This window comes from Salvelinus fontinalis, chromosome 26 (assembly GCF_029448725.1).
Source record: "Salvelinus fontinalis isolate EN_2023a chromosome 26, ASM2944872v1, whole genome shotgun sequence".
In the NCBI taxonomy this organism is placed as follows: Eukaryota; Metazoa; Chordata; class Actinopteri; order Salmoniformes; family Salmonidae; genus Salvelinus; species Salvelinus fontinalis.
In genome coordinates, this window is record NC_074690.1 from 37,631,907 (window position 1) to 37,652,928 (window position 21,022).

The 21,022-nt window shown below is 46.8% G+C and overlaps 1 protein-coding gene and 1 pseudogene across 1 annotated transcript in view; both read left to right on the forward strand.

Annotated features, from left to right (window-relative positions):
• The first annotated feature begins 15,358 nt into the window (after window positions 1-15,358).
• On the forward strand, window positions 15,359-16,483 carry LOC129824494 (proteasome subunit beta type-11-like; annotated as a pseudogene).
• A 676-nt stretch (window positions 16,484-17,159) lies between these two features.
• The window catches only part of psmb5 (proteasome 20S subunit beta 5), a 30,206-nt gene continuing 26,343 nt past the window's right edge, over window positions 17,160-21,022 (forward strand). Inside the window, 4 exon segments of the mRNA XM_055884195.1 lie at window positions 17,160-17,198; window positions 19,506-19,657; window positions 19,659-19,754; window positions 19,756-19,778. Coding sequence (XP_055740170.1) covers window positions 17,160-17,198; window positions 19,506-19,657; window positions 19,659-19,754; window positions 19,756-19,778 — 310 coding nt within the window.

Below are 21,022 nucleotides of genomic sequence, written 5' to 3' on the forward strand. Positions count from 1 at the left end.
ATCATATTCATTAAGTACCACAGCATATGTTCAATTGGTCGGATTACCAGAATATAGTTCATTTCCCCCCACCTTGTGATGTTCCCGGAATCTCTATGTTAACCAAAGAATTTTTCAAATGTCACATCAGTAGGGTAGAGAGAGGAAAAAGGGGGGGAGAGGTATTTATGATTGTCATAAACCTACCCCCAGGCCAACGTCATGACACCGGGTTGGTGGTAAAACAACACCCGGTTCAGTTAACCACAAGATGAACCCAAGGTGGTTTATGATGCCCTGATCTGCATGGGAGGGGTGGAACCAGCCATGACTAAGCTGTTTTAGGTTTACTATATGTTTTTTCATTATCGGGGAGCTCTCGATCCAACACTCAAGAGTGTGGGATCGACCAGATTAATTACTTCAATAATGAGTCAATATTAAATAAAGATGATTGTTTGAAGAAATTACAAAGTCTCTCTCACTTGATTAGAATATTCCACAACAATATTTGGCGACAAGGAGAGAATGATAATCTTAATTTTGCTGATTGTTCCAGGGGGAATCCAGGTTAACTGTGCACAGGAGTTGCATTAGATGCAGCCAGGAAAGCCATACTCCACTAGACGGAGCAGATTGGATCGCCGCCTGGCTGGGAGCGTCAGTGGAATGAATACGTAATTTCAAACAGAGACAGAGAAATAGGGTGAGTCTGACATTTCTTGGAAACAATTATTAATTGTGTTTTTTTAATAAAAATTGGGTTCTGAGGGAACTGCCACCTGACGTTAACATCCAAACCTGTGTGGACCGGATGTATACCTAGAACCTGTGGGCAGATGACATCCAAAGCTGTGTGCACCGGATGTATAACTAGACCTTGTGAGGACTAGTTAAGGCCTAAAAGAGAAAGTCCTGTGTGGGCTAGAGACCTGTATGGAGTCAAAAGCACTACAGACATATTAGAGATTGCATTACAATGATATTCTATAAGATAATAAGGTGCACCTGTATGTGTTTTGAACCAAACCCCATTTTAGAAATAAGAGATACAGAGTCCTGAAGGCACTGCCATTTTAAGGTTATGATATCCTGATAGTATTGTCATAATAAATAGGAAGTCGTGATCATACTGTCCTGAAGTAAGAAATTATTTGGAGTCATGGTATGGCCGTGATACATTGCAGTACCATGGGTTAGTATTGTAAGATGCAAATGTATGAGTTGCTTATCCCAGGAACTTACCCTGAGATAGAAGCTAGAAAATATTCCTGCAGGTTATAAAAATATTGTAGAAAACAACTAAATGATTAAGTGTGTTTTGGGAACAGTACTGTCTAAATTGTGATATGAGAGTTGTGTGAGTGTGGAAATAAGTGTGAATCTGAAGTTTGGATAATAAGATATAGAAATGTGTATAATAAGCTGATTTAAATTTGGATAATTAGTTTCGATATATAATGTTATCTTGGGGTTCCATCCATCACTGCCATCATGGAATATCACAGGGTTTTATGGAGCGTGGGATGTTTATTTTATATGTATGGGAAGTAGTGGTAATTATATAGGTTTTTCTGGGAGGCTAGGGAGTCCTTGATGTCCGGGAAACCAATGTTTTTGGGGTTCCGCCGGGAGTATGCAGAGCTGCTTGGTGGCGGCGGAGAGTCGTTGAAAACGCACATGGAGTGGTTGATGCGAGTACCTAAGAATTTCTAATGTTATATATCGATTCTGTGAAGATATGAAAATATGATGAATTGTATGTGTGTATAATCGATTACTAGAGATTTGATAAAGTAATAACGGGAATAATTATGATATGCAACTTAAACAACCCATACGTAAGGGGTGTAAAAAGTTTTCTGAAAGGTTCAGAGTGTTCTCTTTATGGATCATTTGATAGAGATAAGGTTAAAGCATTATATGGCTGTCTACAGGATCTAGGAGGTAAAGGTACGTCCACTTTTGGTACAAATATCGGGAATTGCCTTGCCCAATGAAATTATAAAGCTCATGGGATTTTCTCAGTCCGGGTAATACATTTAAAGAAAACTGCGCATAAGGCCTGATTTGTCGAATAAACCCTTTTTCCATACAGTTGGAGCGAATTAAGACGGAATGTAGACGTAACTTGTAATGAGGTAAAAAAAATGAATTAGGTTTTTCCATCAAATGAATAATCATTGTGGAGCAAATGTGATGTAATAAAGGAATTTCATTATGTCACAAGGGAAAATATAAACTGCTTTTATTGACCTCACCAGATCTGTTTCCAAATCAATGGAAACTCGATGACTGCTAAATCCCCTTTGCACATGTTAAATCTTTGCAAAGAAAGACTTTTCTGGTAATCATGTCATCATTACGTGCCAGACGTTAAGAACGCAAACCATTATAATTGGGTTATTTACGGGATTGACTTGTCATTTCAATAGCATTGGGTCTATGGTACTGACAAAAATCTGGGTTTCTGATTGTAATTCCACTATTGCCATGGTTTGTTTAGCTAGAAACAGCAGCCAGTGTTTGTTTTAAGATGTAAACTGAACGATTTAGCAGCTTGTTTAGTTCAAATTGAAAGGTTAATTTATTCAACATGAATAGCGAGGCGATTTCGAGGTAATACGTTTTTGTATTTGGTATTTGGTATTTTATTAGGATCCCCATTAGCTGTTGCAAAAGCAGCAGCTACTCTTCCTGGGGTCCACACAAAATATGAAACATAATACAGAATGACATAATACAGAACATCATTAGACAAGAACAGCTCAAGGAAAGAACTACATACATTTTTAAAAAGGCACATGTAGCCTACATATCAATGTATACACACAAACTATCTAGGTCAAACAGGGGAGAGGCGTTGTGCCACGAGGTGTTGCTTTATCTGTTTAGAAACCAGGTTTGCTGTTCATTTGAGCAATATGAGATGGAAGGAAGTGTCAGAGCTACTAGGAGTAATGGGTGGATGGAGTCAAGCGCAGAGAGCAGGTTTAACTAACATGGATTTATTTTCCAACACACAGGAAAACGATCATGCCCTAAACACACAGGCGCATGAAAAAGATAAGTCCAAAACATCGGACTAAACTGTTCCGAGAAAATACCACAATCCACTTCACAATCCAACACCAACATAACAGAAAACAAGCCCGCACAATAGTCAGCGGGCTACCTGCCCTTAAATAGCCTACCCACCAAACTAAACTCAAAACAGGTGCACCCAATCAGCCCAAACGAACAGAAACAAAACAGAAAGGAATCGATGGCAGCTAGTAGGCCGGTGACGCCGAGCGCCGAGCGCCGCCCGAACAGGAAGAGGCACCATCCTCGGCGGGATTCGTGACAGTACCCCCCCTCTGACGCGCGGCTCCCGCAGCGCGCCGACCCCGGCCTCAAGGACGACCCGGAGGGCGAGGCGCAGGACAATCCGGGTGGCGACGGTGGAAATCAGCCAAGAGGGAAGGATCTAAAATGTCTCTCCCCGGTACCCAGCACCTCTCCTCCGGACCGTACCCCTCCCAGTCAACGAGGTACTGCAGGCCCCTCACCCGGCGTCTCGAGTCCAGAATAGCTCGTACAGCGTACGCCGGGGACCCCTCGATATCCAGAGGGGGCGGAGGGACCTCCGGTACCTCACCTTCCTGAAGGGGACCAGCTACCACCGGCCTGAGGAGAGACACATGAAACGAGGGGTTAATGCGATAGTAAGAAGGGAGTTGTAATCTATAACACACCTCGTTTATCCTCCTCAGGACTTTAAATGGCCCCACACACTGCGGCCCCAGCTTCTGGCAGGGCAGGCGGAGGGGCAGGTTTCGGGTCGAGAGCCAGACCGTGTCCCCTGGTGCGAACACAGGGGCCTCACTGCGGTGGCGGTCAGCGCTCCTCTTCTGCCGCTCACTGGCCTGCCTGAGAGAGGCCTGGACTGCCCGCCAGGTCTCTCTAGAGCGCTGTACCCACTCCTCCACCGCAGGAGCTTCGGTCTGGCTCTGATGCCACGGAGCCAGGACCGGCTGGTACCCCAATACGCATTCAAATGGCGACATGTTTGTTGAGGAGTGGCGGAGTGAGTTCTGGGCCAACTCTGCCCACGGGACGTACCTTGCCCACTCTCCTGGCCGGTCCTGGCAATACGACCTCAGAAACCTACCCACCTCCTGGTTCACTCTTTCCACCTGCCCATTACTTTCGGGGTGATACCCAGAGGTAAGGCTGACTGAGACCCCCAGACGCTCCATAAACGCCCTCCATACCCGGGACGTGAACTGGGGACCTCGATCAGATACGATGTCCTCCGGCACCCTGTAGTGCCGGAAATAGAGCCTCCGCAGTCTGTAGGGCCGTAGGGAGACCAGGTAATGGAAGGAGACGACAGGACTTAGAAAACCGATCCACAACGACCAAAACGGTAGTGTTCCCCTGGGAAGGGGGAAGATCAGTCAGGAAATCTACCGATAAATGAGACCATTGCCGTTGTGGAACCGGGAGGGGTTGTAACTTCCCTCTCGGCAGGTGCCTAGGAGCCTTACTCTGTGCGCATACCGAGCAGGAAGAGACATAGAGTCTCACGTCCTTAGCCAAGGTGGGCCACCAGTATTTCCCCCTAAGACCCTGCACTGTCCTCTCAATCCCCGGATGACCTGAATAAGGTAGTGTATGAACCCACCGAATCAATCGATCACAAACACCAAGCGGTACGTACCTAAGGCCAGTCGGACACTGGGACGGCACAGGTTCTACCCTCAACGCCCGCTCGATGTCCGCGTCCACCTCCCATACCACCGGGGCCACCAGACACGAGGCTGGAAGGATGGGAGTCGGATCGATAGGCCGGTCATCCGTGTCATAGAGACGAGACAGCGCGTCGGCCTTAGTGTTGAGGGAACCTGGTCGGTAAGAGATCGTAAATCTAAAACGAGTAAAGAACATGGCCCACCTAGCTTGACGCGGATTCAGTCTCTTCGCCTCTCGGATATACTCCAGATTGCGGTGGTCAGTCCAGATGAGAAAAGGGTATTTAGCCCCCTCAAGCCAGTGTCTCCACACCTTCAGGGCTTTTACCATAGCTAGTAACTCCCGGTCCCCCACATCATACTTCCGCTCCGCCGGCTCCAGCTTCTTAGAAAAGAAAGCACAGGGACGGAGCTTCGGTGGTGTGCCCGAGCGCTGTGATAGCACGGCTCCAACACCAGCCTCGGACGCATCCACCTCCACTATGAACGCTAACGAAGGGTCCGGATGCGCCAACACGGGAGCCTCAGTAAACCTTGCCTTCAACTGGTTGAAGGCTCCATCTGCCTCGGCCGACCACCGTAGACGCACCGGCCCCCCCCCCCTTCAGCAGTGAGGTAATGGGTGCCGCCACTTGGCCAAAACCCCGGATAAACCTCCGGTAGTAATTGGCAAACCCTAAAAACCGCTGCACCTCCTTTACCGTGGTTGGAGTCGGCCAATTACGCACGGCTGTTTCGCGGTCACACTCCATCATCACCCCCGAGGTGGAAATGCGATAACCCAGGAAGGAAACGGCTGGTTTGGAGAACACACATTTCTCAGCCTTGACGTACAGGTCATGCTCCAGCAGTCGCCCAAGCACCCTGCGCACCAGGGAGACATGCGCGGCGCGTGTGGCAGAATAGATCAAGATGTCATCAATATATACTACCATACCCTGCCCCTGCAAGTCCCTGAGAATCTCATCTACAAAGGATTGGAAGACGGCTGGAGCATTCTTTAACCCATACGGCATGACGAGGTACTCATAATGGCCTGATGTGGTACTAAACGCTGTTTTCCACTCGTCTCCTCCCCGAATACGCACCAGATTATACGCGCTCCTGAGGTCCAGTTTTGTGAAAAAACGCGCTCCGTGGAATGATTCCATCGCCGTAGCGATGAGAGGTAGTGGATAACTAAATCCCACTGTGATTGAATTTAGACCTCGATAATCAATACACGGACGCAGTCCTCCCTCCTTTTTTCTCACAAAAAAGAAACTCGAGGAGGCGGGAGACATGGAGGGCCGAATGAACCCTTGTCCCAGAGCTTCCGTGACATATGTCTCCATAGCCAACGTCTCCTCCTGTGACAATGGGTACACGTGACTCCTGGGAAGTGCAGCGTTCTCCTGGAGGTTTATCACGCAATCCCACCGTCGATGAGTTGGTAATTTAGTCGCTTCTTTCTTACTAAAAGCGATAGCCAAATCGGCATATTCTGGGGGAATGCGCACAGTGGAAACCTGGTCTGGACTCTCCATCGATGTGGCACCGATGGAAACTCCCACACACCTACCTGAACACTCATCTGACCACCCCTGAAGAGCTCCCTGTCGCCAGGAAATGAGGGGATTGTGAATGGCTAGCCAGGGAACCCCCAACACCACTGGAAACCCAGGTGAATCAATAAGGTAAAAACTGATCTGCTCCCTATGATCCCCCTGGGTTACCATGTTCAGCGGAATCGTGGCCTCCCTGACCAGCCCTGACCCTAACGGTCGGCTATCTAGGGAGTGCACGGGAAAAGGTGGGTCTATCTGCACCAGCGGAATACCCAATTTACGGGCGAGTCCGCGATCCATAAAACTCCCAGCTGCGCCTGAATCGACTAGCGCCTTATGCTGAAGAGAGGGGAAAAACGCAGGGAAAAAAATAACCAAAAACATGTGACCAACATGGAGCTCTGGGTGAGTCTTGTGCCTACTCACCTGGGGTGGCCGAGGAGTATTCCGCCTGCCATCCCGACTCCCAGATGGACTCCTCCAGCACCGGTCCGAAGTGTGTCCTCTCCGGCCACAGTAGGTGCAAGAGGAGCCACCTCCTCCGGTCCACCTAGATGCAGCTCCTCCCAACTCCATCGGAGTTGGAGCGGGAGGGCTGGGAGGTGGAATGGACAGGACCCCATCTGAACGCCCGTGGGCAGCTAGCAAGTTATCTAGTCGGATCGACATGTCTATCAGTTCATCGAGGGAGAGTGTGGTGTCCCGACAAGCTAGCTCCCGACGGACGTCCTCCCGGAGGCTGCAACGGTAATGGTCTATTAATGCCCTGTCATTCCACCCCGCACCAGCAGCCAAGGTCCGGAACTCTAAAGCGAACTCCTGGGCGCTCCTCGTCTCCTGTCTGAGGTGGAACAGACGCTCACCCGCCGCTCGGCCCTCTGGTGGGTGGTCGAACACAGCCCGAAACCGGCGGGTGAACTCCGCGTAATGGTCCCGAGCCGAGTCTGGTCTGTTCCATACTGCGTTGGCCCAGTCCAGGGCCCTCCCTGACAAACAGGAGACAAGGAGGCTTACACTCTCTTCACCCGAGGGAGTCGGACGCACGGTAGCCAGGTAAAGCTCAAGCTGGAGCAGAAATCCCTGGCAACCAGCCGCTGCTCCATCGTACACCCTCGGGGGGGTGAGACGCAATGTGCTGGTCCCAGCCGATGACCCTGTAGGAGTGGGTTGTGTCGTCTGCAGGGGAGCTGAAGGAGGCATCGGGAGACCACTCCTCTCCCATCGCTCCATCCTCTCCATCATCTGGTCCATCGCTGACCCGATACGATGAAGTACAGCTGTATGATGATGGACACGCTCCTCCATAGTTGGGAGAGGGGTGGTCGCTGCTCCTGCTGACTCCATTGGTGGTGCGGGCTTCTGTCAGAGCTACTAGGAGTAATGGGTGGATGGAGTCAAGCGCAGAGAGCAGGTTTAACGAACGTGGATTTATTTTCCAACACACAGGAAAACGATCATGCCCTAAACACACGGGCGCATGAAAAAGATAAGTCCAAAACACCGGACTAAACTGTTCCGAGAAAATACCACAATCCACTTCACAATCCAACACCAACATAACAGAAAACAAGCCTGCACAACAGCCAGCGGGCTACCTGCCCTTAAATAGCCTACCCACCAAACTAAACTCAAAACAGGTGCACCCAATCAGCCCAAACTAACAGAAACAAAACAAAAAGGAATCGATGGCAGCTAGTAGGCCGGTGACGACGACCGCCGAGCGCCGCCCGAACAGGAAGAGGCACCATCCTTGGCGGGATTCGTGACAGGAAGTTCCATGCAGTAAGGGCTCTATATAATACTGTATGTTTTCTTGAATTTGTTCTGGATTTGGGGACTGAAAAGACCCCTGGTGGCATATCTGGTGGGATAAGTGTGTGTGTCAGAGCTGTGTGTAAGTTGACTATGCAAACAATTTGGGATTTTCAACACATGAATGTTTCTTTTAAAAATATGAATGAGGCAGTCAGTCTCTTAGCCAAGAGAGAATGGCCAGCATAATATTTATATCAGCCCTCTTATTACAATTAAGAGCAAAACGTGTCGCTCCGTTCTGGGCCAGCTGCAGCTTAACTAGGTATTTATTTTTTATTTCACCATTATTTAACCAGGTAGGCCAGTTGAGAACAAGTTCTCATTTAAAACTGCGACCTGGCCAAGATAAAGCAAAGCAGTGCGACAAAAACAACAACACAGAGTTACACATGGGATAAACAAACGTACAGTCAAAAACACAATAGGAAAATCTATTTACAGTGTGTGCAAATGAAGTAAGGAGGTAAGGCAATAAATAGACCATAGTGGCGAGGTAATTACAATTTAGCAATTAACACTGGAGTGATAGATATGCAGATGAGGATATGCAAGTAGAAATACTGGTGTGCAAAAGAGCAGAAAAACAAAAACAAATATGGGATGAGGTAGGTAGTTGGTTGGATGGGCTATTTACAGATGGGCTGTGTACAGCTTCAGCGACCGGGAAGCTGCTCTGACAGCTGATGCTTAAAGTTAGTGAGGGAGATATAAGTCTTCAACTTCAGTGATTTTTGCAATTCGTTCCAGTCATTGGCAGCAGAGAACTGGAAGGAAAAGTGGCCAAAGGAGGTGTTGGCTTTGGGGATGACCAGTAAAATATACCTGCTGGAGCGTGTGCTACGGGTGGGTGTTGCTATGGTGACCAGTGAGCTGAGATAAGTGAGCTGAGATAAGTGAGCTGAGATAAGTGAGCTGAGATAAGTGAGCTGAGATAAGTGAGCTGAGATAAGTGAGCTGAGATAAGTGAGCTGAGATAAGTGAGCTGAGATATTTGCTAGGCTTTACCTAGCAAATACTTATAGATGACCTGGAGCCAGTGGGTTTGGCGACAAATATGTAGCGAGGGCCAGCCAACGAGAGCATACAGGTCGCAGTGGTGGGTAGTATATGGGGCTTTGGTGACAAAACGGATGGCACTGTGATAGACTTTGTAAATGACATCGCCAAAGTCAAGGATTGGTAGGATAGTCAGTTTTACGAGGGTATGTTTGGCAGCATGAGTGAAGGAGGCTTTGTTGCGAAATAGGAAGCTGATTCTAGATACAGTTTTGGATTGGAGATGCTTAATATGAGCCTGAAAGGAGATTTTACAGTCTAGCCAGACACATATGTATTTGTAGTTGTCCACATATTCTAAGTCAGAACCGTCCAGAGTAGTGATGCTAGTCGGGTCGGTGGGTGCGGGCAGCGACCGGTTGAAGAGCATGCATTTAGTTTTACTAGCGTTTAAAAGCAGTTGGAGGCCATGGAAGGAGTGTTGTATGGCATTGAAGCTCGTTTGGAGGTTTGTTAACACAGTGTTCAAAGAAGGGCCAGATGTATACAGAATGGTGTCGTCTGCGTAGAGGTGGATCAAAGAATCACCCGCAGCAAGAGCGACACCATTGATATATACGGAGAAAAGAGACGGCCTGAGAATTTAACCCTGTGGCACCCCCATAGAGACTGCCAGAGGTCCGGACAACAGGCCCTCCGATTTGACACACTGAACTCTGTCTAAGAAGTAGCTAGTGAACCAGGCGAGGAAGTTATTAGAGAAACCAAGGCTATTGAGTCTGCCGATAAGAATACGGTGATTGACAGAGTCGAAAGCCTTGGCCAGGTCGATGAAGACGGTTGCACAGTACTGTCTTTTATCGATGGCGGTTATGATATCGTTTAGGACCTTGAGCGTGGCTGAGGTGCACCCGTGGCTGAGGTGCACGGTAGGATTCGAAATGGTCGGTGATCTGTTTGTGCACTTGGCTTTCAAAGACTTTAGAAAGGCAGGGCAGGATGGATATAGGTCTGTAACCGTTTGGGTGTAGAGTGTCTCCCCCTTTGAAGAGGGGGATGACCGCAGGCGCTTTCCAATCTTTAGGAATCTCTGACGATGCGAAGAGAGGTTGAACAGACTAGTAATATCCGCGACAATGGCGGCGGATAAATTTAGGAAGAGAGGGTCCAGATAGTCTAGCCAAGCTGATTTGTAGGGATCCAGATTTTGCAGCTGATGAAGACATTGATAAAGAGGATTGATGTCAACTTGGTGAGGGTTGACAGTATGTGAATGGTAATGTGTTGTTAGTGTTTTTTTTGATGACACTCTAATTATGCCAATTCAACGGAAGTTTAAATGATGAGTAGAGGGATTGAGCCTTGAGATTGAAAAATAGATTAGCTGTGGTTGAAAGCAAGCAGGCTGTAAGGGACGCAGTGGGACATTTGGAGCAGAGGTATGAGACCGAGGTAAAGTTGGTTTTATATTCACACAACACAGACATTCAACAGACATTCATCAGTTACAAGGCACAACAGTCATTTATTTATACGTCTCAAATTTAACAGCAAAGAGTCCCCTTCCAATCATTTTCTATTTTGGCTTTGTTGAAGTCCTTCTTTGTCATCCCCAGACAAGCTGAATGGTACCATCTCCTGAGGTAATAGATTCAACTGTTCAACACTTACAGCCAAATGTTTAATACCCCGGGTATTCCCAGAACACATTCTGGAAAGTCTATAGATTCAGTGGTCAGTGGTCAGTTTATTAGGTACAACACCCTTTGCATCTGGAACAGTGTGAATTCAAAACTGTTGATGAAACTGGGAAAGGAGATAAACATCATGTCCCCTCCTACACACATTCTGAAATTGCATTGTCCCCCCCCCAGTTTTATTATTGCATTGTGATACAAAAAGCGGCATTGGTGTGCTTTAGGACCATGCAGCCTCAGAGCGGTTGAGTTGAGTTAATAAGTTAATAAGTAACAAACCCCTTTGTTATGACAAGCCTAAATAAGATCAGGAGTAAAAATGTGCTTAAGAAGCCACATAATAAGTTGCATGCACTCACTCTGTGTGCAATACTAGTGTTTAACATGATTTTTGAATGACTATCTCATCTCTGTACCCCAAACAATTATCTGTAAGATCCCTTAATCGATAGTAAATTTCATACACAGACTCAACGATGAAGATCAGGGAGGTTTCCCAGTGCCTTGCAAAGAAGGGCACCTATTGGTCAATGGTGTATTCATACACCCAGTCACTACAAAAATAGAGGCGTCCTTGCCAGAGAAGAAGGAAACCACTCAGGGATTTCACCATGAGGTAAATTGTGACTTTAAAACAGTTACAGAGTTTAATTGATGTGATAGGAGAAAACTGAGGCTGGATCAACAACCTTGTAGTTACTCCACAATACTAACTTAATTGACAGAGTGAAAAGAAGGAAGCCTGTACAGAATACAAATATTCCAAAACATGCATCCTGTTTGCAATAAGACACCAAAGTAAAACTGCAAAGCAAAGTAATTAACATTATGTCCTGAATACAAAGCATTATGTTTGGGGCAAAAACACAACACATCACTGAGTACCACTCTTTAAGCATGGTGGTGGCTGCATCATGTTATGGGTATGCTTGTCATCGGCAAGGATTAGAGAGTTTTTTAAATAATAAAAATAAACGGAATAGAGCTAAGCACAGGCAAAATTCTAGAGGAAAACTTGGTTCAAACATGGAAAAACCAGCGAGATGTATACTGAACAAAAATATAAACACAACATGCAAAAATGTATACGATTTTACCGAGTTACAGTTTATACTGTATAAGGAAATCAGTCAATTTAAATGGATTAATTAGGCCCTAATCTATGGATTTCAAATGACTGGGCAGGGGTGCAGCCATTGGTGGTCCTGGGAGGGCCACTTGGCAGCCAGTCCTACCCACTGGGGAGTAAGGCCAAGCCAATCAAAAGGAGTTTTTCCCTACAAAAGGGCTTCATTATAGACAGAAATACAACATTTGACATAAATAAGCTTTTTGTGCTTATGGAACATTTGCTAGATTTTTTAATTTCAGCTCATGAAACATGGGACCAACACTTTACATGTTGCGTTTATATTTTTGTTCAATATATATTATCCATGTCCTGGTTCACCCACGACTCCAATAAACATAGAAAATGACAGTTCTTCAGGTACCGTTGATTGGATAGTCTCGAGTGGAGCTCGTCCAGTTTGTTCCCTAGTGATTGTATGTTCGCCAATAGAACGGAGGGTAGAGGCGGTTTATTTGATTGTCAGGATGCCGGCTTTTTTGCTTCTCTTGCACCGTCACTTCCTCTTTCGATTACAACATTTGAGCTTTTGGGACCCAAAATAATTATTTGAATTACCGTCAAATATAACTCAAAGGTATAACATTTAATGTGAAGCACAAAATGTAATGAATACATGTTTATGCAAGTGCAAGTGTCACATCTCTAATGTGGCTCCATTGACAAGCTGCTTCAGCAGAATAGACCCTGTAAGTTAGTGTTTGTAGAGTCGCTTCTCTGCATCATATTACTCACCATCAAAACAGAAGCACTATCATATATCGCCATATCAAGCGAAATGCTTGTAAAAACAGAGTCTCTCTGTGTGTGTCACGTTCCTGACCTGTTTTCCTTTGTTATGTATTTGTTTTAGTTGGTCAGGGCGTGAGTTGGGTGGGTTGGTTTAGGTTTCTATTTCTATGTTGGGTTTTTGTGTTCGGCCTGGTATGATTCTCAATCAGAGACAGGTGTGTATCGTTTGTCTCTGATTGGGAGTCATACTAAGGCAGCCAGGGTTTCACTGGTGTTTTGTGGGTGTTTGTTCTTGTGTCAGCGTTTGGGCCACACAGGACTGTTGCAGGTTAGTCACGTTTGTTGTTTTGTTAATTTGTAGTGTTTTGTTGGTTTGCCATTAAATCATGAATACCTCCTACTCCGCATCTTGGTCCGATCCATGCTCCTCCTCAACTGAGGAGGAGAACTACATTGACAACCTTTACAGAAACACCCACCAAAACAGGATCAAGCGGAGTGGAGAAGGAAGGCAGGAACAACAACAATGGAGAAAAGAGGAATGGACTTGGGAGGAGATCCTAGACGGTAAAGGACCCTGGGCAGAGCCAGTGGAGTGTCGCCGCCCCAAAGCGGAGCTGGAGGCAGCGGAGAGGAGGTTTTATGAGGCTAAAGCAAGGCAGAGCGGCTGGAAGCCCGAGAGGCTCACCCAAAAATTTATTGGGGGGGGGGGGGGGCTAAAGGGGAGTGTGGCGAAGCGGGGTTGGTTACCTGAGCCAACTCCCCGGGCTTACCGTGGAGTGAGAGGGCGTCGTACTGGTCAGACACCGTGTTATGCGGTAAAGCGCACGGTGTCCCCAGTACGCGTGCTTAGCCCAGTGCGGGCTATTCCACCTTGCCGCACTGGGAGGGCTAGGTTGGGCATCGAGCCGGATGTCATGAAGCCGGCCCAACGTATCTGGCCTCCAGTACGTCTCCTCGGGCCGGCGTACATGGCACCAGCCTTACAGGTGGTGTCCCCGGTTCGCCTGCATAGCCCAGTGCGGGCTATTCCACCTCGCCGCACTGACAGGGCTACGGGGACCATTCAACCTGGTAGGGTTGGGGAGACTCGGTGCTCAAGAGCACGTGTCCTCCTTCACGGTCCGGTATATCCGGCGCCACCTTCCCACCCCAGCTCAGTACCACCAGTGCCTACTCCACGCACCAGGCTTCCAGTGCGTTTCCAGAGCCCTGTTCCTCCTCCACGCACTCTCCCTGTGGTGCATGTCTCCAGCCCAGTGCCTCCAGTTCCGGCACCACGCACCAGGCCTACTGTGCGCCTCAGCAGGTCAGAGTCGGCCGTCTGCCCAACGCCGCCTGCGCTGCTTGCCTGCTCAGCGCTGGCCGAACTGTCTGCCTTCCCAGCGCTGTCTGAACTGCCTGCCTGCCCAGCGTGGTCTGAACTGTCTGCCTGCCCAGCGCTGCCCGTTTGTCCCGAGCCTTCAGAGCCGTCCAGCCAGGACCAGCCAGAGCCGTCCAGCCAGGACCAGCCAGAGCCGTCCAGCCAGGACCAGCCAGAGCCGTCCAGCCAGGACCAGCCAGAGCCGTCCAGCCAGGACCAGCCAGAGCCGTCCAGCCAGAGCCGCCCAGCCAGGATCAGCCAGAGCCGTCCAGCCAGGATCAGCCAGAGTCCCTCAGCCAGGACCTGCCAGAGTCCCTCAGCCAGGACCTGCCAGAGTCCCTCAGCCAGGACCTGCCAGAGTCCCTCAGCCAGGACCTGCCAGAGTCCCTCAGCCCGGAGCTGCCGTCCCTTATCCCGGTGCTGCCCCTTATCCCGATGCTGCCCCTTCATTTAGGTGGGTTTAGTTGGAGGGTGGTCATTGGGAGGGGGATACGGAAGCGGGGAGTGACTATGGTGGGGTGGGGACCTCGCACAGCGCCCGAGCCGCCACCGTGGACAGACACCCACCCAGACCCTCCCCTAGACTTTGTGCTGGTGCGCCCGGAGTTCGCACCTTAAGGGGGGGGTTCTGTCACGTTCCTGACCTGTTTTCCTTTGTTATGTATTTGTTTTAGTTGGTCAGGGCGTGAGTTGGGTGGGTTGGTCTAGGTTTCTATTTCTATGTTGGGATTTTGTGTTCGGCCTGGTATGATTCTCAATCAGAGACAGGTGTGTGTCGTTTGTCTCTGACTGGGAGTCATACTAAGGCAGCCAGGGTTTCACTGGTGTTTTGTGGGTGTTTGTTCTTGTGTCAGCGTTTGGGCCACACAGGACTGTTGCAGGTTAGTCACGTTTGTTGTTTTGTTAATTTGTAGTGTTTTGTTGGTTTGCCATTAAATCATGAATAACTCCTACTCCGCATCTTGGTCCGATCCATGCTCCTCCTCGTCTGAGGAGGAGAACTACATTGACAACCTTTACAGTGTGTGTGTGTGTCAGTCCCCTATATAAAAATACTTCAAGTTCACTGTCATTGTATTTGGGGAGAGTCAATACTAAGCAAGAATGTCATATACAAGGCCGTAAAAATGGATTCCACTGGGAGAAAAATAGAACAATCCTATGGACAGTTTCTCTGGATTATGGGTTTCTCTGAGCTGTTAAATTTGACTGCCTCTCCCTGTTAAGAGATTGCACTGAGCATCAACCTTTTACTCAAACTCAAGGGACAGGGAATCTGTTCTTTTCGGGACACTGAGTCTGTTTTGTGGTCAACGTTTATTGCATTGACGTCAACCACAATCCGTCAGCCAGAGACAATCACAATGGCTTTACAAGACGTCTGTAGTTTTCAGAGCACCGCGATGTCACACAGGTGGAACACTCCTGCCTCACTCTCTAGGCCTATGGGAGATATCACTCCTCTCCTGGACATGGCTGATGGAAAGGAGCCTTGGTTGGGGAGGATTTAAATCTGAGAGAGATGGAGGGGTCTCTCTGCATTCTTTCACACCTACCCCTCAGAGCTCTGTTCCTTTCCACTGTGACAACAGACACTCGTCCCTTTCCTCCCTGTCCACCCCTCCATCACCGCCCATTCCCTTTGTCTCACGGAACCACTACCCTGGCCTTTGTGTTCCAAGGAAGTGTTATAGCAGCAGCAGACACACGTGCCAGCTGCTCAGGGCTTGTCTCCTGTCCCTCTGCCCAGAAGATACATCCACTCCCATTTACTGGTCACCACTTCAGGCAGTGATGCAGACTGCATGCTATGGGAGAGAATTCTGGCAAGAAAGATCCGCCTTTACCAGCTACGCCACGGCCGCCGCTTGTCAATCACTAGCTCTGCCAAGCTCCTCTCTCATATGCTGGACCCATTTAAGGGGACGTGTGTGTGGCAGCCACTCTATCTGGCTCGGATGTAGAGGAGGTTAGGGTGTAGAAATTCAGGGGACAAAAAGTTGATAGGATAGGATCAGGCAGAGACAGCATCTCTCCAGCAAAAGTACCCCTTGAAGAGACAGGAACGTCTGCAAGTGATTCTTGTAGTTAGGAATGACTTGACTGGCAGCGCCAGTGACAGAACAAGACATGCAGTAACTGACGGGAACCTGACAATATCCCTTGTCAGTGATCGTTGTAGCCCAAAGCTTTTCTATGTGTTCAGTGACGGCACCCGTCTGCAGGGAGAGCTTTTCTCGGTGGACTCAGGTTTGCCCTATGCCTATGCAGTACTGGATGGAGGGGTCCGGTGGAGCCTTAGTGAGGAGGAGGCAATCTCATTGGCCAGAGAAATTGTGTACATGGCCACACACAGCGATGCATATTCAGGGAACTATGTGGACCTCTTTCACATAAATGCCCAAGGATATAGCCACAGCGACAGGGAGGATTTGAGAGAGGAGTACCACAGAGAGAGGGAGAGGGTGCTGAAGATGGTGAAAGAATGAATGAGAGGAGAAGAGGGAGGGAGGAAAAAAGGACATTTGAATAGGGAAAGATGCATGGGGAAAGGGAGAGATTAGGGCTGGGGAGAGCGTTACCTGACAGACTGCAATACCTTTGGTTGTTGTTAGGAACATTTCCTCTCACAAGCTCTACAAGCCAGAATGTTGAATCAAAGGTCCTTTCAACTTACTCTACCAGTTGTCTGTGCGGTGGGTAGGAATTTGAGAAAAGATATCCACAGGAAAGTATTTTTAAATCGACTTACCAAACACTGGTACTACCGTTGAGATTTCTAGCACCTGGCACATGCACAAAACAATGTAAACACCTGCATTACTTCAGTTAGTATGCATGCATTGCTTGCATGTACTTCCGTCTTAGATGCCTTAGATGATGAGCAAACAAATTGTGATAGCCACACACGGAGACCCGTGTTTTGAAGTCGGTTTAATCATATTTTTCTGTAGATATTTAGTCTCACATTTCTACTCACAAAAGGATAAAGTCGGCATAGAGGAAGTTCAAATGAAATTTTATTCAACATTCGTAACAGACAAGGGATGTCAATACAAATGAACCTGACAAGGTTGTCCAAGGGCCAGCATTGGAAAGTCAGGGCTAGGGAGAGGGTAGGAGTAGATTAGAGAAAAGAATTTGTGACAAAAGAGGATCAAAAAGATGGATGAAGAAGACTGGCCACTTTATGGGAGAGAGAAAGTAAGATGCATGCATGTATGTCTGAGTACTATGAATCGTAATGTAATGCGTGTGTCAAAAAAACATAATTTCTGTTATGTAATATTATGCATAAAAGTACCATGCATGCAAACATTAATTTGTAACAATTCAGTACAGGGTGAGGGTAGGCAGGGGTGTCATGCACCCATTATTTTAGAGGGGGCACGAATTACGTGAGGATAGGGGGTGTCGGAGAATTTACAATTTTTCTAACAAGTGAAACAGATTTTTCATGCAATCTAGAACCATAATCATTATGCTTAATTCTTTGTAAAAAAAGAAAGATGCGTAGGTTATCTAAGCATTCAATTGTCATTTTAATTAATGATGCACATTGATTTATTTTAGAACTTAGGCCATTTTGAATATTCGATGAGGGCTGTTGACGTCAACCACCTGTATTCAATGGAGAGTGAGATGCTTTGCTAGCCTCATGAATATGCATAGAGCGTCTCGAATTTCAACAGGGACAACTACGATATAAAGTGTTTTTTGCCGGGATGTCACGTGCATCACATTTATATCAGTACACTCGTAACAACCTAAACATGACCAAACTTCTACTCGATCAAATAATCCTAACGTATCAAAATAGCTATTCATTTTTATCTTGACAAATTTCGTCACTCTCTCACTGCCCCCATACAAAAGTCCTCACTTGGCGGTCTGCCAAGTTATTTTCGCATGGACAGATTTTGAAGAGTAAACCTACTCTCGCTCTTCTTCTCTGGTCGAAAGGAGATGAGGACTCCAATGAGAGTTGTGTGGGGAGGTGAACAGAATTGCTTCTCCAAGAATCGCTGCCAAAGGTCCTTCAACAAAGTACTGAGTAAAGGGTCTGAATACTTGCCATGAAAATGTGATATTTCTGTTTTTTATTTTTAATACATTTGCGAAAATTTCTAAACCAGTTTTTGCTTTGTCATTATGGTGTATCGTGTGTAGATTGATGAGGGAAAACAATTCAATCCGTTTTAGAATAAGCCTGTAACGTATCAAAATGTGGAAAAAGTGAAGGTGTCTGATTAGTTTCCGAATGCACTGTATATCTTACCTTTTCAGCAGAAGAAAATGCTAATTCTGGGTCGGTTTTGAATCCCTTCAACTCCCTTCGTTCTCTCCACTGTCTGAGCGCAAATCCAAGGTTTACTCTAGTCTTGGCCCGGGTTCTATCGCTTTCCCTTTTTGCCTGTCTGCTCTCCAAATTTCTAGGTTTCTTTAGTTTAGATTGAGAAGTAATTGCTGCTAGGTCAGGTCGTTTGCCCCTCGCATCGGCCATGTCTGTCAGCTAGGTATCTCCGCTAGCTTTTAGCTTTTAGCTAGTTAGTTGAGCCCATGCCCAACAATTGGCTGTCACACCGCCTCCTCACTAATGAAAAACACATCCCTTATTGTGCGCGCCACAAAATCTGAGGGGAAAATCTATTGTTACTGTTGCATCACATTGGATGACCACTAGCAATTTATTGGAGCTTTTGAACATAAAAAAAATACCAAAGGCTTTAAGTTTTAGGAATTTAAATTTACCTTTCAACATTAATTTCCAATGGTATTGTACTACATCTGATGGATGAGTCCAAAAACGCTCTGTGATTGATTGATTTTGATGATATACCAGAAATCACCAGATCGGGATTGCCCTGCCTAGTTAATTTAGCTAGTGTAAAGCCTCGGGCACAAATTTTTCAACTAACGTTTACATGGCGATAATTTTACTTCCTCTCAATTTGGAAGTTATCAGTGAATTCTAATCTCCCATCGTTAGTTGCAGGTGGAATGTAAGAATTGTAATAATTATTCCATTATTAAATTTATTTATTTTTTGCTCCATGAGATTATCCAACAATGTGTCTGCCGCCATATTGTCCATTTCAGATATTTTCTCATTGCTCGAGACCGGTGAGTGTCATTCAAAGCGAAGCTTGATGTCTGAGTCGCGCTCATGATGTGCATCACTTTGGAATGGACACCCACCTGTTTTGAGCAATGAGAGAAGAAACAGACAATATGGCAGCGTACGCATTGTTGGATTACCTCATGGAGCAAAAATTGCTGCACAGGCTTTACACTATCTAAACTGTAATGGGTATGGAGCATTCACATATCATGTTACAATTCTGTAGCTACTAGCTACATGGTCCTGTCCAGGGCTGCACTTTGTTAATGAGAATTTGTATCCTTCAAAAAGTGGATAAAACTCTCACGCTAGTAAGGCCACCAATCTCAAGTCAAGTGCAGCTGGCACTCCCTAACTAACCTAAAATCCCATTTGTCATCATTCCACAGTTCCAACATGGCGTCATCGTGGCAGTGGACTCTCGGGCCACAGCTGGCGCCTACATCGCCTCCCAGACAGTGAAGAAGGTGATAGAGTTCAACCCTTACCTGCTGGGCACCATGGTTGGAGGTGCAGCTGACTGCAGCTTCTGGGAGCGCTTGCTGTCGTGTCTACGAGCTCCGCAACAAGGAGCGCATCTCTGTGGGAGCCGCCTCCAAGCTTCTGGCTAACATGGTATACCAGTACAAAGGCATGGGCCGGCTGGGACAAGAGAGGGCCAGGTTAATAGCTTCATACACCTGAGCACACATTAGTAACCCCAATAGACTTGAACCCCATTCATGCATGTACATGCATATGTTTAAACCACCATCAGCTGAACTATGTAAACACTGTTTTTTAACATACTCAGACCAAGGGTAGCAATATGAGCATGATTTAGTAGCTGCTCAGAGCGTAGGATATATTTTTTTGTATCATATGTCCTAATATGAGTAGTTAGCAGTGACTGAGCGAACCTCCCCTGTCTCTGCTAAGCACCAGATTAAGTACAGTTTGGTCGTCTGCCACTAGATGGCATTGCTGCCCCACTCTTGTTTACCTGTTGTGGCTTTGACTTGTGCTATTGGATACTGTGCAGTAAGAGGCAGTACATCACTGGAGATGTGCTTAAAGAGGGCTGCACAGTGACACCGTAATGGGAAATCAATAGGGCTGGGACTGTGGGCCTGGGAGTGCCGGCGCGGTGATGGACGCAGGGTCTTGGCCCTTACAATTGGGTCGCATGCATAATGTTGTTCTACTTGATCGATGAGCTTTGTTCATAGAGCGGGGAGTATGTGTGGACAATAACAGGCCTCCAGACAGCCTGGGACCTAAGTGACACGTGTTAAATCCTGCAGTCAATCAGGAGAATAATGATCCCAGTATAAGTTCAATGGGAACGGCGGCAGCTACAATGCCAGTGATTGAATGGTGAGGTAAATGTCATGTAAATTAAATAAATCTCGATTAAGAAAAGGCTCATTAGCGGCTACAATGATGTCAAGCACAGTTATTCTGGTGATTGGGGGTCTTAAGCGGCACGTGAAATAAATCGAATAAAGTACAGTTAAGAGCTTGACAAATATGTAATGCCATGATACTCATTTGGTGAAATGCTTAGTGCCTGGTTGCTAGGCAGTGTGAGTGCACGTAACTAGAGAACGACCAATATGTTTCTTTTAAGAGCCGACGCTGACACTGATTTGTGGGTGTCAAGGAGGCTGGTGGCTTGTTGTTGTTATTATACATACTATTTTATTACATTTCAACGTTTTGATGATACATTTTCCCAGAGACAACCATGTATGCATTAACAAATACATTATACAACCATACAATAGATTGGACATTGTTTTTAACTACATCATGGTAATAACTTATTTGAATGGTAAACTGGGTAAATCAAGATGGTATAGGCCTACTCACAATACAGTTGAATTCATATTCTATAGGACTGTGTGCATGTCTTGAGTTATTGAGC